Genomic DNA, 26,286 nt, shown 5'->3' with positions numbered 1-26,286 from the left:
CTCGAGTGTTTTAACAGGAAACTTTACGATACATTTTAAGAGAGTGAGTGATGCATCGCTGGGACGGTAAGTAAAATCTAGCTAACAAACAAATACTATTTTTTATAAATTAGTGTATACAGATATAGTTTGAGCTAATGAGACGTAGGCTCAGTTGCTACGAAACAGAGAACCAATTGAGCAGTATAATTAATTTTCTGCTATTCATTTTTCAATTCCTAACACGTACGGAGAAGATGCATACGGAACGACATACTGGGTCTAATGTGCGCCCCCGACTTCAATGTGGTTCCGTAAAATAGATGCTTTTTGATTTATTCGCAATGATCTCTGTTGTCTGTTAGGGCGGGAACTACAGTTTACGTTCTGTTTGATAACGAACGGATAAAATAAACCTCTTATGAAGCCTCATCTACAATCTATTAAACACGAACATGGCGGAGATGTCTGATCTATCTGAGAGATACTCAATGATTCCGATTAGTACAACGATGTGTAGCCGTATCACAGAACAACTTCAACCATATGTAGTATCTACTTAGAAACGGCGCCTGTCATCAGCTACAACCTTCTGGTCTTTGTAAAATTTGTCCCACAGGGAAGGTATTCGTTACTCTATTTTTACCTAGGTAAAACTACCGACAATAATGAACGGTTCAGTGCATCCGTGAGTCCGCTGATACCTCAGAGGCTTTCTGGCCTCGAAATTTAACAGATAAACAAGTTCACTAAAGTTCTAATTTAATTTACTTGCGTACAAATACGAATGCATGGAAAAAAAAAACTAGATTTATATAGATATAGCAATACAAACATCAGTTGGACTGTGTGTCGTCAAATATTATTGCTTATACATCTAGTCATATGAAATATCCTTCTCCAAATATTTATAATAATCATAAATTGTGTGTATTGACATTATTAAAAACGGTGTGTCGTCAAATCTCTTTTACAGCTATATATATAGAGAGAGAGATATCTGTCAAGTAAATTATCTACTTTTGCTTAGGGTCGACCTTATCCAGGGGGATGTCTTCGCGGACGATCTGCAAAGCAGTAACAGCAAAGAAAATAGTAAGAGTAAGAAGATGTCGAGAAATTCAAAAAATCAAAAGGGAAAGAAAAACCGAAACACGAGAGAAAAAAATGCGAAATACGCCAAACGAACTGGCAAGCAGCGCACGTCCGCCCGAAAGACGCACAAAAATCGCTCCTCAGATCGCTCTTTAGAACGCGTTTACTTCGATGCGGCTCACTCTTCCGTTCGGCGCCAGCGCAGCGGAGTGCTTGAAGCGCTGTTGTCGCTTGCGGCTGAACGTTTGGAGCAACTCCGTCACCGCGATTCGTGCATTTCGTGGTCGTGGTTAGATACTACAACTTCTACGAGTAGACGTTGTCATCATCTTCGTAGCAATAGTAGTTGCGAAACTAAGAAAGGACAGGCCAAAAAAAATATATGTGGGACTAATAAAGGAGGGCGACGCGTCGAGAGGGGAACACCATACAGCAACGTAAAACGACCCAACGCAAGCGTGCGTGCAAAAAAGTTCGAGAATCAAGAGGGTGACGCAGGCCACACACGCCGACACGCGCTCACTCACTCATAGCCATATGCGCACAAATATATATACAGTTGAAACGGCAACGGCGAGTATCGTCTACTATTGTCACCCTTTACGCCTTCAGCACCCCCAAAACTTGTTTTCCCTCCCGTGGGTCGGCAAGTAAAGCCGTTACGGCCAACAACTAGCCACCTCCGTCCGTGCAATCAGATTAGCAAAAAACATATATATGTAGGATTGTAGTCTATGCGATTGCAGTCGTAGGCGCCTAGCCGCCGGCATATGAATGCTAAGTACTGATAAACGCCTAGTTGACGTCATATGGTATTTTGGGGTGTTGTTATCTGTAGTACCCGTAGCAGAAAGCCGCTTGGTTGCGCTGATGGAACCACTCAGATTGATTGACTAAAGCATTTTTGAGGCCTATTTTGGGCCTATTTTTTTTTTAAGTAAAATTGGGATCGTAAAGAACACTCTTTAGAAGCACTTAGATTTATATATATGTAAACTGCAGAGATGTGCTATTTCTCTTCGATTATAATATGAGAAGTGTTAAACGCTGTACTTCACAGAAATGAACTACATGTCCAAGCTGCAATGTAAATTGGGTAAGAATGAAGTTCTTCTTTGCTGCTTATGATATGTCTCTTTATGTAAAGTAATAAATATAAAGTACGCGCAAGTTGGTGTTGAGCGATTATGGTACACGATGACCTGTTGTAGCCTATCTGAAAAAAGTCTTCTTGGGCCTAAACCAAAACTGTTATCTGGTAACACTCGACCGAAAGGTAACTATGATGAGTGATCGTGACCATCTGAAGCATTTGTAAGCCCTCTTAACCTCCAGAAAAATGGTTATATGGATAGGCCGAAGGAACTGCATGACAATTACATAATTTGCAGTGGTCACCTCACGTTATACAACGTCGGGCAGGTTGTATGGACCTCTTCGACTTAATAATGTTTTAAATTTTGCCAAATGTCTAATCCGAATGCTTGAATTCGCTTCTAGCAGTTAAAAGCTTTGCGTTTACAGCGCTCGAGGGTATGCAATTGGGAATTATGTGAGCGGAGTGGCTCAACTAACTTTGTTAAAAATATCTACGATGTTTACATAGTCACATTAATGTTAGGACATTTCTCCTAAACATGCTTTCTACATAATTTACAAAAGATGTATACCTTTTAACACGATGTACTTGTGACGCAATTGATTGCTTTGTGGTGTCGCTAGATGCTCAAATTAGAAGTCCCCATACAGTAGAAACGATACTGATTTGGGGTTAGGCTATTTTTCGTATGTATTACTTGCTAAAGGTCAATGGTATGGGTATTGAACAAGCTCTATACGTTTTATTTGAAAGAAAACGATAAAAAAAAAAATGACTTTTCTCTCAATCGATGATAGATAGATCGCTCTCTGCAGGCGACGACCGATTCTTCTTTGTCTAAATCCTAACTCGAAAGCTGACGCGTTTCTATTCAATGAAATCACAGTATATGTTCGTAAATTATCAATGAGTGCCCACTTCATCAAGAGCGCCATTGTGAATATAGCAGTGGAACCATCGTTGATCGATCGCTGGTATTGAATAAATTTAAGACAGAAGCATCAGTTAGTTCAACTACCGACTACTTTCGATAGGATATTTAATCTGTGCTGCCATTGCGTTCCTAATCCGCAACAAAATTTCGTAAAAGATAGGTCTACTAAGGAATCCTTCGCCTGAAGTGGCAGCTTCCTTTATCAAGTTACTGAATTAACTCAAAGGGTGTTCGGTCTATGGCGTAACAAGATAAGAGCAATGAGATATTTCGCTAGCTCCGGAGCTAACTGTGACAAACCGCAAAAAATGGTCGACCTTTTTTTTTGGCATTTTAAGCGGCCTTATTAGGAACAGGTCAGCAGAAAAGTCGACCGAAATTTGCCACTTTCAGTACGACGTCATTTAGTCTAATTTCTCCTTATCGAGTCCCGTGGAACTTGTGCAGAATCAGAAGCTAGGAACGTTTAAAAGTTCGATGAGATCCAAGCATTTCATTAACTGGACGTCTTTCAAAATAGTTTGTCCAGTCTCCTCAAGTACAGACCCTAGCACGGTTATGTTCGATCCAAAAATACAAAAGAAACCGACGTCCTCAACACTCGTCCGTTGTGAGATTTCAACGCCTTATTCGAGCTCAGCTTTAACTGAGAGAAAATGCTATTAATCACTTGTCCATTGTAGACATTGTTTATTCTATTAGTTCCGGAACCGGATCAGAGCCTATAAGGCCACATTAACACTAAGAAAACACTTTTTACAAAACACTACTTCAAACCAAAGTTGCGAATTCAGTGTGTCATAGTGGTCTTCCAGTTGGCTGAACAGAATCGCCGTCGCGAAAATTAAGCGAACGCTCTAATAGGTCTGCCCTAGACATCTGTAGCGGTGTGCATAGCTTGCCAATCAGTGATAAAGTTCGTTATATTTCGTGTTCGAGTTTCTAAATTCGTCTGCACTGAGCACGGGTCTAAATGAATCCAGCTTATAGGAATAAACGATAAGATATCATTACGGTTGGATGTATACGCGATCACAGTAAACGATCATGGTGACAATATCTCTTATAAGAAATAACGTTGCTATTGCTATATTGTTCCGTTCCAGTCAGTCAGTATCACTAGAGACTCAACTTCGGACTCAGTACGACTACTGAAATCCGACAATGATGTCCAATGATCCAATGGTGACCCAATGCGTACGCTTGATTCGTGTGTCTAATGCAAAAAAGAGGTTTGTGACTGCAGCGCCTATTGCGGCGCTGGCGCTGCGAGAAGTGACACGGGCGCTCCACTGACTCCAAGCAGAAAATAGGTACCCAGCTGTTTTTATTGCTGTTGCTTTAGGAGATACAATAGCGCCTGATACATTATGGTCGTTGTCACTTTCATCCTACAGGCTGTTGATGCTACTAGATGCAAACGGAATCACTTGAGGCTGGCCGGCTGAATCGGTTGAGGGTTACCTTGCAACAGTTTAATCCACCCTCTGATGCAACACTACATAGCGATCTTCTGTTATAGTACTATACGTAGACGCGTAACGACTCGACATAATGCAATTGTTGATGACAACAACACTGTGCTTATTTTTAGTATCGGATCCGGTAGTCAGATCGTAACTTGTTTCGTTGTCGAGAAACCCGTTGTGCATTATCAAGCTACCTTTATTAAATAATTGTATGAGATATGGAGGCGAGTCATTCTTTTTTGCGCGAAGATACAATCTACATAAGGAATTCTTGGTTCAGATCGGTTAAGTTACTCCTTCTTGCCTTTCCAGAGTTGCATTGTATATTTACGTTTCTTGAAAAAAACGACGGCTCTTTCAATATCCTTCAAACCAGGTGTTGACAAAACAAACCTGTTGCTATTTGTTCCGACAAGAAGATATCTCTTGTGATCGTATCGCCAATGTCGCAAGCAAGTGTTATAGTTCGAGCTCTGATGTTCGTTAAATTAGCCATGAGCAATCGTATGCCGATGTAAAAAATAGGGTATATGTTGCCGTACATTTTAATATCATTGCGGATCGGACAGAGCGCATCCGGATTCCGGAGTTGGAAGACACCGATTTCAAAATAGACACATCGAAGTACAACAAGGTACGCTCTTTAAGGCAGTACGTGGACTCTTCCCATATGTAGACAGGCCGCGACCATGCCAACAGTTACCTACGAACATTTTTCTAGCAGAACGTGTTTCCACAGCGAGGAATGCCTGTATAAGTCGAAAATCGGTTGACGTGTAAAGCGGGCAATGTTGAAAATGACAAGGCAGGGACTGAAGGACGACAGTTAACCTGTCTATGCGGCAGTCAACTAACGTTGCAGGCTCTACTCATACGGATGGTACGCACTTACATGCTATATATGACGGCCGCTTCCCCAAATATCGTTAGAAAACCTAGCAAACTGAAAGGAACCGCTACGATGGGACGGAAAAGAAACTACCAATGATGCTAGTAATACCAAGGAAACAAAGATGGAGATTTCACCGATAGAAGACCAAGCCCGTAAGCACCTTGCGGTTTCGGTAGCAACGTCCATTGAAGCGGGAAGAATGAATGCGCCAGTGAGACACTCCAAACATATAGTGGACTGGAGACAAAACGCTTTTTTTTTTTAATATAACGGCACCCCACGCCATTACTTGTTAAATATGGAGAGGTTACATTGCTTTACAATAAGAATCTATGTACTACGGCTATCCTAGTTGATAATGGCGTTAGCGTCGAAGATCAGTTGGATGCTCGTAGATTAGGCCACGTGGCGCCATTACGGATAAATCCTCTGCTCATTTTCGATATATGTCATTTTGTGATCCCCTCCACTTGAACCATCGCACTATGAGCCAGATCCATCTTGAATAAATTGTATCTATCTTGACTCAAGACTATTAAAAGCTCAAGAAAAGCTAGTGTAAAGTTTATCTGTTTTAACTGAAGACGCGAGAGCTGGTACAACAGAATCATGTTGGCCAATCCAGTGATCGGCCTCTGCTATCTACAACACTCAAATAGGCTTTCGAACCAGCGGACTGAAAGACAACCAAATTACAGTTCGAGCATACTCAAAGAGAATAGGCTCTTCGACGGGCGCACGTTACTCAGCCTACGCGAACCTATCCACGGATAAATTTTCTGTCTTGATTCGTATGGAAGCAACAGATGTAGCCTCACTGCACGTCCCTTGGAAGTATAATACCTGAGTACAGCTCAAGCTACAGACGAAACATAGCAATAACTGGAGTCTTTATTTAGCCGTCGAACGGCGCTTGGCGTATAGGTTTTTCGAATAGGTCTAGGATTCCCGTGAATACTTGAATTGATCTTGGACTGGTGTTTTTCTCTACACCGTTCCCCGTGTCTAAATTCAAGTCGGTTGTGTACCGATCAAACGAAAAAAAAAACCTCTGTTTTTTCTTTATGATTGCTGTAACCTTATATATATTTGATCATAATCACCGTATTAGTGGTAGTACTGTTTTGTCAACAGTCTAGAAAAGTCTAGTTTTGCTAGGCAGCACCCCTAGCAGACCTTTAGGCAAATTTTTGATTGACTGCATGCGCCATCGATCTTGAATGTGTCTGCCAATGACACCATTACAATAAAAACGCAACCATGACAGCGTCAACAACAAAAACAGCAAAGCAAAAAGAATGATGACAAATTCGGAGACCCCATTTTAGTTTGGCGGCGTCTATCAACTCAAGCATTTCGAGCGTCGAGAGATCACGATTTTCGGGGCAAAATGCAAAAAAACGTAGAAGTTTAACTGAACGGCCGTGCAAGCGCTTCTCTGTGCGTGTGCGTGTGCGTGTGTGTATATATGTATGTATCTTTTGATCTTTCTTAATATCTTGTTTTTCACACAAACAGAAATAGGCTTTCATGTTGACTTTCATTTGGCGACACCTATACATTCTGTGAGGTGTCATTAGCAGGGGGAGAGAGAGAGAGAGAGGGGGAGGAGGAAGAGGGAGAGAGAGAGAGAGAGAAAGGGGAAGAGAGAGGAGGATATGTGATACGTCGCATCGTCACCTCTGCTGCACGATAATAAATAATACTATGGATATTTAGTACAGCGGATATATGCGAAACAGTATTTTAGCATAGATTCAAATAACAAACGAGGACTCATAACAAAAAATATCACACGGCAGTCTTCTAGTGAAAGCGAGGCCGACTCGTATCTAAATAGTCATTTCAGCTGATGCTGGTACAATGACCTAAGAAAATTATTCTTGTGTAAGAACGTAAAGTACATCGTAAATGAGCAGGAATAAAGTATTATTATGCTTCACGGTATACATTTAGCTGTGTTTGTTGGAATAGATATGAAAGTTCTGTATCCTATTGTACCAAACAGAATGTATAGGAATTCTGTTTTAATAGTTATTGTTGTTGGATCGGTAGCTGTGAAACCCTGAAGTGTCGGATCGGGCGAAGGCTAGGAAATGTAATGAAAAACGCATCTTTTCATCTTAGTTCTTTCATAAGCACTAATATGAAATATTAAATTAAGACAAACCACCATCTATACTCAATGAGGTTATCGATCAGCAAGTGTCAATACCAGGATCGATCCTTAACACAGGAAGCGGCGAATTATCCCTCTGAGGATCTAAGGACGTCTCGTCTTTCTATAGCTAGCAGCATCTGATTGCTGTTACACAACAGCGTTGTGCGAACTTTACATGGGTCCTTCTTTTCACCTTATAAATAATATCAATGTGTATGAAGCCCGAATACAGGCCATGTGACGAGGTGTGAGCACTTTCAAGGAATTCTCGAAAATAACTTCATGATTTCAGCGACGGTGTTTGATACATGCTTGAAGTGGGTAGAATGGCAATATTCACGTTATATTTCATGTACGCCGGCTGTCCAATAAGCGCGTTCGATGCCCGTCTGTCGTGATAAGTTTTGTCTAAGGCCTAGTAAAATCTAGAAATGATACTCTTGGTAGGGAGAAGTCAAGCTAGTCGATTAGGGACAACAGCTATTAAGACACATCGTATCTCCGTCACGTATAGCGACTTTAAAGCATTGGAGTGACTGCAGTCACCGGTTCACCTATGGATAGCCAAGGTTCGATACTGAAAATGCATTAGATAAGTTTCACTTTGCACAGCTAAAACGTACCCAGTTGTGAGTACGTCATGTTTCGTAACATCACAGATATGTGAAGTTAAATCGATGACCCCTAACAGAACTTGGAAAAAAGGATAGACGTACGGACTTAATTTCCTAACACTAGTTATAGTTAAACTTCGTACAGAACGCTTAACGAAAGAAATGCCAGATGTTGCTGATACCAATGGTATCTTGCCGTTAATTCATCTTTAAATTAAATATTTATTACTCGATATACGATACCTCCATACCGCTAAGTAGACTCAAAGTTAAGTTTGCCCACTATGAACACTATGAATCTATATGACATAGATATGGGGTACTTTGCCATCCTATTACATCATGGCTGTAAAGATGAAATTACATTGAGTTAAACAACTCAATGGTTTAAGTTACTTGGTCGCCACAAAGATAACGAGCGCGCATTACACATACCCGTTATCCCTGTAGATAGGAAAAATAACAGCCTTCACTCAAAAAAAAAGTGTTAAAGTTATGCATGACCGTGTCGTTAGAAATTAGGTTCCTCGAATTATGCGTTTGACAACACAGATTGATCAACACATGAAAAATGGATCAAAACTTGCTTCCTCTGACGAGTTAAACCCTTAAAAACGCTGTAATTATATAAGAATGATCAGGACTCTATATACACACATTACTGTATAAAATGTAAGTCTTGATTAAACGTGTACCGAACGTCAATTGTTAAGTCAGAACTCGTTGCTAGTATCAGGACGACTTCATATATTTCCCGGTTTATCTCACAAAATCGTCTGAAGACTAATACGGCAAATTTACGAACTATCGTAAAAACAGGATCATCCCCGACTGTGATGTAGATATTGCATATATTTTGCGCGCAGCTCTTCGACAAAAATCGACAAAAAAGCACATTTTACTTCCCCGATTCGTGAGGTTTGTTTTAGTGAACGAGTGCGTCTACAAATCTTCAGATATGTTTATGTACGTATACACAAATTTACTTCAAACGAGAAAATGTTCTGTTGACGGCGAATTATTTACAAATGTTAAGGATCATAGTATGTATCGTGTGAAAAAAATTACTAGGCTTTTTAAGATGGAGCTTACAAGTTTGAAACGTTTGCGCTTTCAGTTTTATCGTCTCGTGTGTTACGTTTTGGTTATATGTTACCAATAGTCAAACATTGAAAAAACTGCTTGGGGTTCAGCTCGTACCCAAAGGCTGAATTAGGTAAAATGAGCCCAGAAGACCTAAAGTTTTCTGCTTTAATTTAAATTCAGGTACGTGATGCGTGTCGATAGTGGAAAACAACAACAGGTTCGGCTTTACCTGTGGAGCACCTTGCTGGTACTCCATCCCGAGATTACCCAGATTCGGTGCGCGCATCCGATGGCGCTCCTGATTATGAATCATGAGCAACGTTGAACTTCGACAAAAATACTTCAGCGAACGAGGATTTTCATGACACTTTTTTGGTAGAACTGAAAATTTCTTGGGCAGCGTACAGAGCATATAGCAATTTAAATAAGCACTTATCACCGTTAGAAAGTAGTACGCTTGTTCATCCGTCTGCTGCGGTGATTGATGTACTCAGAGAAAAAGTAAAGAAAATGACATTATCTAACACTGTTTATGTTACAGGTAAAAAAAAAAAAAAGAAGTGTAAAATGCGATCAGTTGCAAAAAGTGCATTTATGTCTACAGTAGATCATTGGCCTAAACGAAAGGCTCTAGGAGCCTTTGCAGCTATCAGCCAGCTGACGCTCTGAACGAGTTCGCAAATATTTATTGATTCGTTGTTAATGGCTGTACAAATTCCATCAACATACAATTGAGGCTCAGCGAAGTGTATTTCTCGTGAGGTCACCTACCTCGTGCACAATGAAAGTTGAGCAATGAGAATTACTGAAATTTTTAGACGTATTCTAAGACATGTCGACATCATGGCTACCAACGAATCATCATGCAGAAAATACTTTTTTTTTTTCTGGAGAAGATACATCCGCACCAGCGGTGCGCATTTTTTTGGACTCGACTCAGCCCACAATTTTTTTCAGTGCGTTTGTGCCATTCGATTAGTAAAGATCGTGCACCGGCTGAAATCTCAGTGGGTACAGCCTTTATAGTCGGCTCAGCTGATGGTATTTCTGCAGCCGTTCAGTATATGCATTGGCATCAACAGCAGCAGCAGCAGCAGAAGCAAAAACAACAATAATAACGACAACGGCGACGAAGTTCAACGAACAGTCATCATGGTCATCACCATCATCATTGTCACCATCAATATTATCATCAAGTTCCGCGCCGAAAAGGCTGGCTTCATCAAGCTGTGCGAATTCGCAGGAGGGAGAGAGAGAGAGAACGAGAAAAGCCTTCTGTTGGACGGTCGGCGTACACTTGCGTCCCTACTTCGTCGTCAGCCGATGAGCGTCGGGCAGAAGCCAAACGAAGCTGGCCAAATGCAGATGTAGAAAGCTAGAAAGAGCTCACGAATACGAAATGGTAGCGGCAACGAACTGATGACGAACTAAAGAATATAGAAGAGAAAAAAGCGGAGATGATGTGCCGCCAAAAGCGCTGAAAGCATCGCACAATGATGCAGTGCGCCTAGCTGATTTGCTGGCTGATTGTCGTCAGTGGACAGTACAGCGACAGACGGTCGAGCCAGAGTGATACCGTTCACAATTCGACGAAAGGTCCGTTTCTGCATTAAGGTCTGCTTCTGTGGCAAGTAACGAATCCACCTGACCGAGGTATCATCGTCATCTACAGTGGCTCAACGTCTGCGCTCCCTGGTGCGTCTCCGCTATGGCAGGTTGCGCCCAGTCTCGGTCTGTACTTATTATACACGACGTGATTGCCAGCTAAAAAAGTGAGGTCAACGATTTTAGCTGAGACGGACAAACGGTCGTCAATGCCAATGGCAAAGCAATTTTTATTCATAGATGAACGGCAGACTGTAAACGTGTTTAAGCGTCTACCTAGCTCGTTACAAGTAACGTACTATATTTTGTTACTGGATGAAACCCTTGGATAATTACTAAACGTTTTTTATATTCCCGACAAGCTTACCATGTCTGATATGTTGAGACTGGTTAAATGAATTGTAAAGCAGTGATTGATTTGGCTAGCAATATGCGTCAGCGAACCAACTGTATCTTCATGTGATGGCCTTAAGCAAATGATTTTTTCAGGATACTGTTGCCAGTGGAAATTCTGTTCGATTCTACTGATCAGGATACATTTATATCACTTTGTGTCGTGCTGAAGAAGGATCGATTCTTTTGGCTTAGCTGCGTGCCATATATGCACGTGTATATATGTGTATAGCCATATAACATCGGCTATATATACATACGCATTCATTATTGAAGTAATTTGCCGATTGTCTGCTAATAGATCTGAGTACAGCTTGATCCGATTAAGCGGCCGCTGCAGTAGTTGGCGAGAAGACACCCTTTCGGAGGTAAAAAAAAAAACAGAAACAGCCTACTAGCGAGGGATTGAGGACCAACACGATCACCGTAGCAAAATAAAATAAAGTTGTGTGTTTTAGCGTCTTAAACAGAATATTCACTTCCTTATATAAGTAACGATATTTATGTTTAAAAAAAGAAAATATTTTAAGAATCAATACACAAGCTGACATTTTAACTGATACTTGTTCGTGACGGTCGTAATACGAGTTCCAGGCTAAGCACCCCGGGTCCTGGTGAGCGAGCTCAGACCGAAACAGGGCTGATATAGTTTGCTGTTATTCCCACTCACTGGTACATTTTCATAGTGCGGTTTGCTAATGGAGGTAGCCACCTCGTAGTTAAACCAGCGAGCACACTCAATGGAAGCCTTTGGTAACAGGCTTAGCGAGCGTTTTTCCGTACATTTTAGATGAATGAAGCCTGTTATCGAATGATATCCAGATGCTATAGGCTATAACGGTTAAGATGCATACACAATAGAAGTGCCCTTGAGATTCGTACGTCGATAACGTTGTCGTTTGTTATTCTGATGGACCGGGCTTGTTGTCGCAAAACATACAAAGAACCTTTTTTAAGAAGAAGTAAACGCATTTTGATTCAAAAGCTGGTATACCTGCAACGGTGTCTGGCATAGGTTCGAATATTTGAGCCGTTCTGACGATCTATCTACGAGGCACTGCTGCAAGCGTAGCCTTCAATTTCACTAGGAATACATCAATGCCTAAAGTAAATTAGGTAGGACACTGGTAATGTCAATCTGCATTTCAAAGGCGGACACATCCAGGTGATGTAGTGTTTGCTTACTGTATTATATATAGCTTTTTTTCTGCGATTCGCCTTATACTGTCAATCAATACTCCGTAGACTGACCAACAGACGAGCATTTGAAACCTATCTTTTCATGCATCTGCACATGCTCGCTCCGTATTGCTACACATCGTCTGCATCTCGTCTGGTGCCTTTGTTACCGCTAAAGAAAGTATCCATATAGAGAACTGCATACAGAATATATCCATGTTCGCTATGGCCGACCAGTTTTGTATTTATGTATAGTCTAATCTTAAACGCTTAGAAGATTCGTTACCGCCACTGATCTTGTACGCCAGCTAGGCATTACCCATTAAACGCATATAATAAATGCACGATTTTCAGCAATTCTGGTTTGAGTCGATGAGTTACAGGTAACTTATTCGAAATTATTCTTGTCAGCGATTCGTCTTGTGATGAATAATCACCACTAAATCCTTAGAACGCAGCCATTATATGCCATCTGTTCCAATCAAATTTGACCTGTTCATAAAAGTGATATCTTCTTGTCTAGGAAGATCGGACGTCGTGATATGAACGTAAGTCTTGGAGTTATTTAGCTGGGGCTTTCTCCCTCAATACAGTGCCCGCCACGCGGCTCGTCCAAATCTGCCTGGTATTAGTTTTTCGCTATTTACTCCTGTACGTAGGATTCCACACGTAGTTGGCCAAATTGAGGTAGTTTCATCTTCTGTACTGCCTAAGCGCGTAGCGAGCAACGCATCGTCCGCAGGTGCGGTCATACAAATGGATTTGAGCAAATATTTGTCACAACTCCGGAAAAAACGATCTCGTTTGCGATCTAGGATTTCGTATCGCCGTATATATGAGGTTGGGGGACAATATTAGGCCGTTATACGGCGGATTTTTGAACTACGCGTCGCAAGCAGACGAAATTTGGCTGGCAGCCCTCTGCAGACTTGTGAATAAAACCGGTTACGTTTGCTTTATAAATTATTTATTCAAGAGGAAAACATTTCTACTGTTGACGCTCAGTAATTAAGCTCTTGTTTCGTGAAAACCACGAGGCTGCGGAGGTTGATCGAAAACTGGTGAAGACATTAGGCAAAAAAAGCCTTAAAAACGACAATACAATATGTGAATGACGCAAACGTTCCCGATACCGGAGATCGGCGAGATTGCAATCTTAAGATCAATGTGGAGGTGACCAGATCTGACGGAAATTATGTCATCAGAAGTCGCGGAGTCAGAAAACTGATTTTTCGAAATCAGGGCTAATATTTCTACGTAAATTACATTAGAAAATTAACATTAGTCGAGTCCACTATAATAATTAACGGCGCTTAAAATTAATCTAAACAATGCCTAAACGTTCCAAGCAACGATAGCGCGTAAGTAAGATAGGTCCGCGTTCTTTTTAGCAAAAGCAAACGAAATACTTACTGAGCAATAAAAATTATTATTTTTCTTTTAATAAAAAACAATGAAAATGAAAGAAAATATTGCAGAAATCATTTTCGATATATCTGTGACATATAAGTGGAGGTTTTGGATGAATCAATTTTTGATATGGCTAGTTAACTTAGACTTAGTACAACCTCTTATCTATAATAATATCATAATTATGAATGTGAGGGGCATATCTTTGAAGAGCCAGTATCGCTACTCTTAGGTTTACGATCCTCTGAGATCTTTAATCTGAATCTTCCTGCGATCTGGATGTACAGCTACGACACGCATGCAGTTCATGGTCTATTGGGCTGGCATGAGTATTTTAAACGAACCACTACCGTCTCTTCTTAATTTTACGGGTTGCTCAGACCTCTGAGATCACTTTTGTTATTTGAATGCACAGCTCTACTGAATTCAATTCGTGGCCTTCTAGGCCAGCTTTTTTTTTTTAGCTTTGCCTTTCAGCCAACACTTGAGACTTTACGTCATCTGTGTGATCTCCTATCTTAGAACCCACCACCCATTAGCTTCAGAAACCTGGTTTGCAGTTCAGTGCCTTATAAATCGCAAGATGTACATCTGAGATCACTGTTGAGTTATGCACGCACAAGAGAACAGTGTTTCCTGCATTTGGATAGTCGTACACATATCTTCCAAAGGTGTCATAGCTTTTAGATTCATTAGTAAGGATCTTAGGGCTATTTCACAATGTCCTACTTGATTAATATTATGTGACTTTTTATGTCGTGACCATTTATAGTAATTTCTATTTACTAAAAGGCGTTAGAGGCTTACGTAATTTTTTAGCAAATTCACTCTTCAAGAAAACTTAAGGAAGCCTACGCTAATGGCTAATGTACTAGTCTATATCTTAGTGTTTCGACTGATTGTAGATATATACTATGTCACCTATTCAGCACGATTATAACAATCCGACTTAGAAGGACAAGTGGGATAGGCACGTTAAATTTTCTTTAATACATTCTCATACTTTCCGTAAGAGGTCCTTGTAGACTGCATCCGTAAGTTGGTACTTTGAGGGCAGCCTCATGTTGGCCCGCCGGATACAGAGTTCAAGTTCTTCGCTTTCAAGAATCGGCCACGGATCAATCTTATGCTTAAAGATCAGATTTCCCAGGTGCTCGATATAGTGCTTCCTGTAAAATAAAATTACTCGATTACCTTACAGTCATATTCTGCGAGCGAAAATTTTTGTGTTAGTTGTATGAATTACAGCTCCAAGTTGAAGTGAAGGCTAAGATATAATATTACCTAACTGCTATATTTGATAACCAAACAGAAGCTACGATGCCCCAGTCCGTGAAGAACTCTGTTGTCACTGCACAGATAGATATAGAGGTGTTCTTACCTAGCAGACGAAAAATTAATGTTATCATTTTTACCAGCACTCAACATCAACAAACAAAATATTTCGTCTGCTATATTACGTCTGTGTCCTTTCGCTTGTTTTTTTGTTGGACCGAAAACGACCCGTAAAACGGTCAGGCTGGACAGATCGCTAGAAATTCATTCCGAGAAGATCAGTTTCCACCTTGAGATAAAAGCTTTTTTCCAATAAACTATCATGTTCGTTTCGTTGGCCGTGAGCGACATTGACGAGGTGGCCATTGGCATCGTCCGTTCTTATGTATTACCGAATATACTAAAGTATATTCGTTTTTCGTAAGGCTAAATACTTAGAACGTTAGCTACACAGCAGTTTAGTGCACTATAACAATATGATTATCTGGTAATAAATTCTGAAAATATCAGTTAAATTACAAAAATATTTCAAGGGCATGTGACCTAATGCTTCAACACAGTGAAACTTCATTTCTCTTTACTGTAGACCTGGTAAACTTATTTTTTCTAATGAAAAATGTAAATTAGTAGTAATGTTTATTTGATAGACTCGTGTAAATCCCACGCGGAGTTGTCAACAATAAAAATAACATTCGTTTCATGGCCCTGCGAGATCAACAGTATTATCTTCACAGCTTCACTATGGTTTTCCACTCCTCCGAGGGGCAAGCGGGAGCTGGATGTGTCGCCACACCTATCCGAGCTGCACCCTTCGGTACGAGCGGTACCGTTGTCAGACCTAGGGGGTCTAAACAGTAAAAATGTTATAAATGTAAACACGTGAAATAATGCTTGCATACACGTAGTCAGGTGCCTATGCACGGTGAATACATACAAATAGAGAGAGTAAGATAGCCCATGATATTTCGCCAAGCTTTAGCCGAACGAAGGAAGCAAAAAACGAAGTTTGTTATTAAAGGCGTTAATAGAATCGTTTGCGATCCTCTTAGCAATAATTGATTCATGAAGCATGAAACTGAATGTGACCTAAGTGCAGGAATTGCTTGATCAGACAGACGACTATAAAAAAAACTATAGATAGTTGATTTGGCAAGCTACGCCCAATCCTTACGTCTATAGGAACGCTATATTTAACGCCCAACGAAAGGTGGTCCTAGTGTATTTTTAAAAACTATTTTCTACAGAAATGTGATCCAAAAGGGTTAGTATTAAATTATAATTTGTCCAATGTACAAATGGCCTCTGTTGATGTCTTAACTATCTAACCGATTGACGAGTTGTCGAGACTAAAGATGCTGCAGCTGCTGCTGCTGCTGCTGCTGCTGCTACCTATTTCAGATACAGCTAGGTATAGCGTAAAATAAGCCCGCGAGAATTCAACGTAGAAAATGCACAGGCCCTAACTGCAGGTATTCTCCCAATTAATTAATACCTATATTTAATACGTTTGATGCAGAAGGAGATGCACTCTGTTCAGTCAGACTTTGTTCAGAAATAGTTAGCGGACAGTCGATGTGATACTAATAGTCACCAAATGTAGTAGGAGATAGCTTTAAGTGTGACATCTTGTTGGCAAGATAGCATAGAATTACCTCAAGCAGCCAGCGTCTAGTTTATGATACTTGACCAGAATGGCTAAATAATAAAATTAAATGGTTCGTACAGTACGCAATCCAGCACATGGCAAATTCTGTGTAACAACTCATGGCGCATCGTAAAGACCTCTATTGAATGACCTCTATCATACATGACAACCTCCTCTTTCGCGTATGAGGGTTCGCTTCTTTTAGACTAACATACAAAATAATAGTATGTCTTTTTTTGAGCCAATAGCAAAACGTATGTTTGTAGGGCATGATAAATTGGCCTAGGCCTATTAAGAAACAGGGATCAATAGTGAGGTCGTTGCAAAGTGCAGATGTCCTCGCTCGCGATCATAGTTGCCAGCGACGAAAAATTCTGCGAATTGCAACTTACTCTACTAAATTGTGTCTACCATAAGGGCGTCCAAGTTATAAAGCATAAACTTAGGTAGAGATCTGAGTTTGAAAAATTCAACAAAAGCTAGGAAACATCGATGATGATGACGGGACAGCCCATAAAACTCGCTCTTAGATTGCTTGAGAACAGCAACGAGCTGCAACAACAAGCTGCAACAACAAGCTAGCAGAAGAACTAAAATTATGAAAGCTTAACAGTTTTTAAATGAAAAGTTCATATCTGAGTCTGAAAAACGATAGGGCTAAATCGCGTAGGAAGTAAGATGAGGCTGGAGAGCGAACTTTATCAAGAGAGAATATCTGTGCTATGTTATAAGAGCACCCACTATTTTCTTTACGTATTCTTCAGTATGTTTAAAGAAGACCAGGAGGGAAAAAACAGCAGTCGAGAGAAGCTCTACACTTGTATGAAAATACGTGAATTCTGTCATTTGCGAGATGATAATACGTATTAAGGTTATGGTAAGCGAAGCGACAAGTACCCGAGAGCTCAGCGTCTCTCGGCAAGCATTCTTAGTCGCTATTACTTCGACGCGCGGCCTATATTACTCTGAACGCGTACTTCGATCGTTCGCTCGCCAATCATAAGCAAAAATAGGATGAGCGGGAGCTATTCGCCGTACCTCACGAAATTATAGTATTAACCCCTCGGGTTTTCTCCGCCTATTGAAAATGGTGAACGAAGGCTCTTCGTGCAAGCTATTCCTCTCTCCCCCTCTCGCTTTTCTAGATATTGCTATAAATTGCTTATATCATCATATCACATGGATTATCTAGTTCTGGTAGAAAGATACACATTTCGTTTCATTAAAATAATCAGTATTTTACAACAGAATTCAAATACTAGAAAGAAAAAGCGTCATAGATAGTGATAGTTACTGGGTGGCGGAAATGATCAAATCACTGAGCAACATTATACACATCTAAAATACGTTTATATAGTATTGCGCACAACAAGGTATTGCTTCCTAATTAACGTTGGCCGGTCTTCTTTGGTTTAGATTATAACTTCGGAAGTTTCACTTTTTTTTGTATCGCTTCTTTAACTGGACGTTGTTTAGGAACAGCAAAATGTATTTTCATGATTTAGCCGTAGGGTAATGTTTCTCACACTAAACAGTGTATCTCAGCGTTTAGTTTAAAGCGGCAATTGACCTAAGTTTTCTAAAATAACGACTTTCAGGTCATCGTAATGCCAAGCTTAGTAATCTCTTCACCGTATTTGTTTTCCCTTTGTCCTAATTGTCCTTTTGTTGATTGTTAGCTGTCCCATTCAGGGTTGTGGAATAGTTAAGTAGCGTCGCTGATAAATGAAACATGTTTTAATTCAGCCCTACCTTCAAGCTCGTACTTGTTCTCTAACAAAGTGACAAACACTGACTTCCTTCAAAATCACAAAAATAGCTTTTTTTTTCTCGTCTCACCTGCAGAATGCCAAATATAATTAAAACTATTTGTAATAACTTAATTGACCCGCTTCGATCGGAATCAAGCGCCTGTGATTCCAGGTCTTCGGAAATCTCGTCTCTCGATGCGTCACCCAGCTACGCAGTCTGCGAAATCCTCTTAAGATCCCTTATTTAGAAATAACGACAAGCCTATATTGTCATTGAAGATTGTAGCCATACTGACTGGCATTAACCGACAACGCTTGCAGTGAACGGTAGAAACTTAACACAAAATAGAAACCTGGGCTGGTTACATATAGCGTATAGGTACATTATAGAAGTTTGCTGCTCAGGTCGTGGAATAACCCTTTCCTATACTAGGAACCTATGGTAAAGACGCCTACATCCGCTTCTCACACGGTAAGAACGGCTGCGAGTCTCGTACGCTCATCTGAGGTATAAGTTCACGTAGTGGAAAGATCGCAGCCACGCAGCCAAAACTTCAAGTTCTCAATCTGCTACGCAGAAAACACCGTTTTCGCTTCGATTTTTAGTTGCCCACATATGGTCGTGTTCATGAAGAAAGTCCTTCCTGTAGTTGAACATAAGTGCGAGTGAAGTTAATAACGCTCTGATGCGTTCAAATAGGATTCGCATTTGGTTCGTCAGGAGCCTTATAGTGTTAACAATAAGTGTTGAATGAAATCGTTATAACTGCCCTAACGAGTCAACTCCTGGCTTGAAGGACAATGATTTTTGGCCATTATACAAGGGAAAATAAAATTAATCATTTTTCTATAGTAGATTACGGAAGCTATCTAAGTGGCAAAGGCAATTCCGTTATAAAATACAGGAAAAATACATGACAGTAGGTAATTCTACCTTTCGTTCTATATGCTATGTCATGTGTAATTTCATTGTAAATAGTACTGCTAATATTTTCATTATCCAGTTAGTATTCTATCAGTGATGCAGAATTTTTAAAGTAATAGTAGATTAGCTCGCTCCTTTTTTCAGCCGAGTGCTATCAGGTGGCGTCCGGCAAACTGAACAAAGGGTCCTAGTAATGGCTGAGCCGGTATCGATGCTCGAAACCAGCTTTGCGTAAGTCGCCTGTTAGAATCCGGATATCAACGCGAACGTATTTCTCACAAAAAGCGGAAGATGTAAGAGGCGATAGAGTAGCTTGCGCCTGCCGCTAAAAAGCCAGACACCGAGAAAATACGAAACTGAACATGAAAATGATGGCAGTCATGACTCGGGACACGAGAGTGTTGAAGTGGACCGAGGAAAGAACAAATGTCTTTTATGGGAGGATTCTCTGCTGCGAATATGCCGACAACGTCTGGCCAAATGAAGGCTGTTAGGTATGGGGCCAAGCGCGTACTTCATTTTGTTCCGTTGAGGTGTTCCCGGAGCGTTGGAGAAGTCGCCAAGAGCAAAAAACCTTATTTAGCTGTACGAAGCTATACCTTTTTGATATAAAAGTTTCTACGTGTGAATTGCAAGATCGATTTTTTTATTGCTCGGAAAGATATTGACGGATGTTATTTAGAAGATGTTGAAGGCTAAAAGATCTATCGTGTAACTGGTTGAGTCTGCCCTGATGGTTGGTAAACAACTCGGGAATGAGCCAACGAGTATCACTATCGCGTCATTCCTAAATGTTGCTTGGAAGCTACATTTTTTAGGAACTATTACGCTGTCTCAAAAGGTAATGCTACAGTAACGATGACCGACGGATTCGTTTAATTGATTTACAAGATTGATATGACAGGTGCATCTGCCCTCACGGAAAACACAAGCATCATTCAAGCATAACGATCCCACTGATTTGAATATTAGTTTGACAGACAAAACATTTATATCATTCATTATGTCCGCGAGCTTTCTCTTAAGATAACCCATTGTCGGCAAACAAGGGTTTATCATCTTTTAGGTTGATAAAACCACATATTTTGCTTTACTTGTTTAGGCAGGCGAAAAGATTTAATGAGTGGATGTCTAAAATACGTGGAAAACCCTTAAGCTCACGTTAACTTGGTATGCAGTACGGGACGAACGCGTAGATACGCCATTTTTAGCTTGAGTATAGGTCAACTAAAACATATTGCGATCAAATCAGAGAGTACTTTATTTAAACGCCCTTTCATAGGAAAAAAACAATGCGATCACGTAGTCGAAATCTTCGAAAGGGTTCGTTCTCCAAACCTCATCATACTTAATCTATAGAAGTCTCGATGAAGCGTTTTTCAACGTTTTTAAACTTGAGTAGTAACTAAAACTAGGTAGTATTTGACGCTTCCTCTCCTCTTATCGACGCCAGCATCGTTTCCGTCTTGGTTGAGCATTTAAGAATAGCAAGTTGTCAACTGCCTTTTCTTAGGTTAATTTTTTCCCGCAACCAACAAACTCCGCTGTCTCGAAGCATGCGCTTGTCGCTAACGTTAACTTGCTTAACTGGCTGCCACCGTTTTTGTAAGCAAAGATGAAGTGACGAAAGTTCTGATGACGCAAGCCCTAGGAACGCCCACATGGTCGGCGAAAATAGAAGAGCAGAAGGAAGTTTAGGCCGTTCGTCGGCACCGCAAAAAAGCCAGAGTCAAGTCAAATCGTCACTACTTCTGTCACAGCACATGCCCATATACAGCAGGAGGTATAGAGCATCATGACATCAAAAGGTGTAATAAGCCATACTTTCGGTCCGCCCCATACTCACAAGCTACGTTCCCGAATAGGAGGCTAAACGATGCTGCTGCTACTACTGTTCGTCTATGGATAATAACAACAGCAATATTGAACCGACATGGTGCGAACAAAGCAAAATAGCTGGTAACGGGCTGAGTTAATACTATGAAACCTATCGTGTAAACGCATACTAACTTGGGTGTACAAATCGCTATCTGCAGGACTTATTTTCTTCATTATTTTACTGATAACGGTACAAGAGTGACGATATAAAGAATTCTCTCCACCGTTGAACCTACGATACGAACGATTATGGCTCCGCTTCACTCTTTTTTCTTGTATTTCAATGAAGAGATACGAAATATTATTAAACTAATGGCGAGGTTGGAGACACGTTCTCTCAGTTGAACAAAGTTTGCATAAGCAGTTCAGTACGTGCATATCTACGTGCGTAAGACGCGTGCTGCACAGAAAACTTCGCATTCTAACGTAATTCTGGCAACCACTCACCCATCCCGACCCTCTACAGGAAAAATCTAGTAGAGAATATCTAATTAGAATAATTGCAATTTTTTAAATCGGGCCAAGTGCATACACCTAGCGCGCATATATATATATATATATATATATACACACACACACGATGAGACGGATTGAATAGAGACAATGCCAGAGACGAACCTGCAAACTCCTGCCATTTTAGGTTCAACCTGCTTGCCACAGATGCCATCCTTGTATCCACCGAGTGCTGTCTCCTTTGTTTCAAGAACAGGGCATTGTTTCTGCTGCTCTTGGCCTGGCGGTAGGTCTTTTCTGAGAGGTACGCCTGCGTCCTGCGTTAGCATTAAATAGATAACATCGTTACTACAGAAAATATAATTCTGGGCTGCATACTTCATGATTGTCATAGAGCATTCCGACTGTTTCATAATTCTTATAACGACAGGTGCATCAACTCAAGCATGAAAGGCCTACTCCTGACCTAGAACTGTAGCATTATAGAACTTCCAGCGAATCTGGCAATGTACTTTTCTCAATTGTCTAACCTAACACTAGCTTCTTTTTTCGCATTTAAACACAAAACAAGGGGACGTTAGAAGCAGGACAAGAAAATGACCTTCAATGGGAGAAGAGCGTCGAACCCACGCCCCTTTGGGGCGGATAAACAAGCATGATCACATGACGTCGAACTGTTCCGCTAATTGAAGTTTAGCGCTGTTCACTAGGGTTATTAGTCCTTAGGCACTGTAATGCCCTTCGAATGTGGCCTGATGTCCTATATTGGTGGTGCAGTATATTAATGCTTGATTACTATATTAACGACTTGCTCTCTTTATGGGTTAAATTAATCTATGTCCGTGTATCGGCAAGAGGTCCAAACATCCCGGCACCGTGCCAGTTTATGGTGATTTCTTTTCTAGAAGCTTTCTCTTTTTTAAATAACTAATCTCTTTGCTTGCTGCATCAACATACTAGGTGAAAAATGTCAGCCTAAATCACAAATCTTGTTTTTGAAGCTGAAGTTGTGTGACTGAGTAAGACGCAAACCGGCGAAGATATCGAGCGAACGACATTTGGAATGCCTTCTTTTTCCGACGTCCGGCAACCAGCTGCTGGTCTAATCTCAAGCAAAACTGTCCATTGGATTTAGCCACGAACTAGAGGGGCAAATGAGTCAATTACATAAATAGTACATGAATATGAAATTTTCGTATCAAGTTCGTAAACCGAAGACTCATAACAGCGCATGCGTTTATGTTTCTTCGTGGTAACACTCCGTCGCACAGACGATGGCTTTACAAGTTTGATATAAGTATCGTCTATATTTCCTTTTGCGTTTTATTTACCGACTACAAATGATTGGCCCAGTTGACATAATTAGGTGTGTTACAATAAAGCTACGTTAGTTCCACTATAAACTCTATTATTACTGCATGATTAGTATTACCCATTATTGTCATGTTATTTCAAAGTTGATACGGTCAGCTGGTATCAACGAAAGTGGAGGTATAGAAAATTTACCTGATAAAAAAAATGGTAACTTCTCGAATGAGCTTACGCCAACGTTCTACCGCTGTTCGTACCATGAGCTCCGTTGAGGCATTCGATTAGTATGGCATCTTCTACGATATCTGCATTGGATTTATCTTTGTGCGCGCAAAACGAGCCGTTCTGCTGATTAACGAGCATTTCTCATGTCTGCGGCATTGCTAATTTTATCTACGCAAACGATTGGGTCGCTTTCGGGGTCTTTAACGGTTATCTTATAGTTATCAGCGTATGAGGAATGTATGAGTTCGACGACACTGTACCTTCAGTAAAGCTTCAAGTTTGTCGTATTCTTTGTCACGCAGATAGAAGAGACAATTGCGTGGATGATGAGCGTGGAGACCCATTCGGGAACAGGTAACTGAAAAACCACATTTCTAAAAGAAAAACAAGAAGTAAACGACGTCAGAGCATCTGCCATCACCTTAGCCACTCAATATATTTACACAACACGAAGCATTATCACTACGAAATAAGCAAGTCCTCTTAACAGTTACTAACTTCTAACGTAAGTTCATTTAATGTTTGCCTGGGAGTCAATATACTATTGTCATTTGGAAGCTATAGACGAAGCCGCATTAAGCTTGCCGCATTGTTTTACCGTTAGATAATCGGCCGCGTAATTAGGAACGGGCTTGCGCATTTGGCATTATCGGAAACGGTACAAATTAAAGAAACACTCAATAACAGATTATGGCTTTTCATAGCACAACTATAGGTGAAGGTGTGTTATTCAAGACCACTGCAACACAACCTCGAGCAGAAAAAAGCTAATGGAACAATACACGAATATACATGTAGGAGGTATCGTTAGCAACGTGAGCCACATTTAACTGGAGTATTGCGAATTAAGCATCACAGAAAGGCTTAGTTAAACGTTCATTTTAACAGCAAATACTTAGGATTTTTCTCATTTGTATGCAAAATAAGTTCGTGCCTTGTTCCCATCATGGAAAAATGAGCAAAAAGTTCATGCCCCCATCACCAAAGCTTCTAAGAATACGAAGTGCGGCCTTCGTGCTCCTACAAACAATAACAAAGGAAAAGGTTATTCTCTAAATGTAAATATGATGCGAGGCAGGTGTTGATATACGAGCAAAACCTCAAAAAGCACAGGATGTTATGCACAGCTGCCTTCTTTCTCTTCTTAGAGTACCCTTATCCAACCTTAAATGTCTACGGTAAAAGAAATTACAACTCTTATAGCTAAGCCAATAGCAAGGTGACTGTTCTTTCTGTTGTTGCAATGATCTCGCGTCCGTCCTGCATTCGATGATGACCCAATAAGGGTTATTTCAGCTGATCAAGAATGTCGAAGTGTTGAAAAAATACAGAAGTTGTAAGTAATGCTATTTGATGGTACACGAAAACTGTTAGTATTCAATGATCTTGCTTTATAGTGTGTACCTTAGAAGTGTTAGCCACTAGAGTTATCGTATTTATGGGGGATGGCTGACAGACATTACGTTAGAATGCAGATGCCCAACGTCAAACAGCCTAAAGTGACGCACATCTCCATGTTTGTATGGCCGGTTGCATCCCGAACAAAAGTCGAATCCGCACTGAAGACATTTGAAGTGCATACAGCCGCCACGAGAAAGAGCGTAGCGAAATTTACATGCTGGACACTGAATTCCGTTTTCCTCGAAGAATGTCTCCAGGGCCTTTTCGGCTGAGTCTGGCTCCTCACGAGATAACCACGCGACGAATTCGTCGCATGACATTGACTCATGTTCTGTCCGCCACTGAAATATTCAGATAATTTAAGAATACCATTAATGATTAGTAGTAAGTTGTCGTTCACATACTTGTATGCGACTCGTGCATGCACGCTCGTACTGCGCATTCATCGAGTAACCATAAATATTCCAGTTTAACATAGCAAACCAACGGCCTATGGCGACTGACATAGACTATCTACCGTGATCAACTCGCCATATAGTGCACCAAAGTAAGAATTGTGTCTACATAATTTAACGTTGTCTATGAGTGCTTGATTGATCCTGAGGCGACCGTATTACTAAGATCCAATAGAGACCTCCGTCAACGAATGCTGGTATATAAATACATGAGGTAAGAAAGAATCGCCAGATCAACAGCTCATTCAACAGCGTATGCCCGGCTTGAGTGACCCTCCTACGCTGTTCGAAATTAGCATTAAAGCAAACTCTTCTTTCGTTTGTCTGGACTCCCGAATCTCATCGTTCTTGCTGTATGGACGGCACTCTAACTTATGGAAACTTTAGAAACGTAACTGTCATAAGACTATGGGCTTGTTGTTGGCGCAATCGTATAGCTGGTTCGTCTGCTATTCCTGTGATAGCGTGCGGTTTCTGTTGAACCCACTCGATCACACAAATAGACCCGCAGTCTTTCTTTGACGACCTTAGCAAAAGAGCGGGTTGCATGGCACAGCTCTTGCAATAGGCTAGAGGAAAAAGACGAACTCAATAGCCTGAGGGTGGAAAGAAGCATACGCTGGGAAAGAAGGCATTCTAGGCATACAGGCGTTAGTCTGTGGCCTCCTACATCGACTACGAAAAAACGTGTCCTGAACCAAGCAACGCCTATAAGCTCTTTGAATGAACAAGCTATTGTAATGACCCGTGGTAGATTTCTATTGACAACAGTCGATAAAAGAAATCCGAGAAACGCATTTGGAAGGGGACACGTGACTGACAAGTATACTAAGACAGATCGTTATTCCTCTAGTGTCCTTATTGAGTACTCAGTCGCTCACAGACAGAGGCTAGCGCCGACCGCTTGCTGTTCAACCAAAAACCGTATTCTTGCAACGTGGTGCCCTAAAAATCGAAATCGGTCCTAAACAAACGTTGCAGTAAAGATGCGCATAAGGCGCACGCATATACAAGGTACTAGAGCAGTGATACCTGGGTAGAAGAATCTCAT

At 40.8% G+C, this 26,286-nt stretch overlaps 1 protein-coding gene across 3 annotated transcripts in view; it reads right to left on the bottom strand.

Moving 5' to 3' along the window:
* Nucleotides 1–724: 724 nt before the first annotated feature.
* The window catches only part of LUBEL (Linear Ubiquitin E3 ligase), a 72,653-nt gene continuing 47,091 nt past the window's right edge, over nt 725–26,286 (bottom strand). For 2 of the 3 annotated variants that reach the window (XM_022830687.2, XM_022830690.2), the window contains exons 27-31: nt 24,888–25,121; nt 23,640–23,753; nt 22,009–22,160; nt 14,920–15,085; nt 725–1,046 (exon numbers count right to left, since the gene is read on the bottom strand). In XM_022830687.2, the coding sequence (XP_022686422.1) occupies nt 996–1,046; nt 14,920–15,085; nt 22,009–22,160; nt 23,640–23,753; nt 24,888–25,121 (717 nt within the window). In that variant the 3' untranslated portion in view covers nt 725–995. The remainder of the gene's footprint in view (nt 1,047–14,919; nt 15,086–22,008; nt 22,161–23,639; nt 23,754–24,887; nt 25,122–26,286) is intronic. The other variant, XR_015310404.1, reaches the window with a different exon arrangement.

This window comes from Varroa jacobsoni, unplaced genomic scaffold (genome assembly GCF_002532875.2).
Source record: "Varroa jacobsoni isolate VJ856 unplaced genomic scaffold, vjacob_1.0 scaffold_287, whole genome shotgun sequence".
Lineage (NCBI taxonomy): Eukaryota > Metazoa > Arthropoda > Arachnida > Mesostigmata > Varroidae > Varroa > Varroa jacobsoni.
This window is presented reverse-complemented; position numbering and strand designations above follow the sequence as displayed.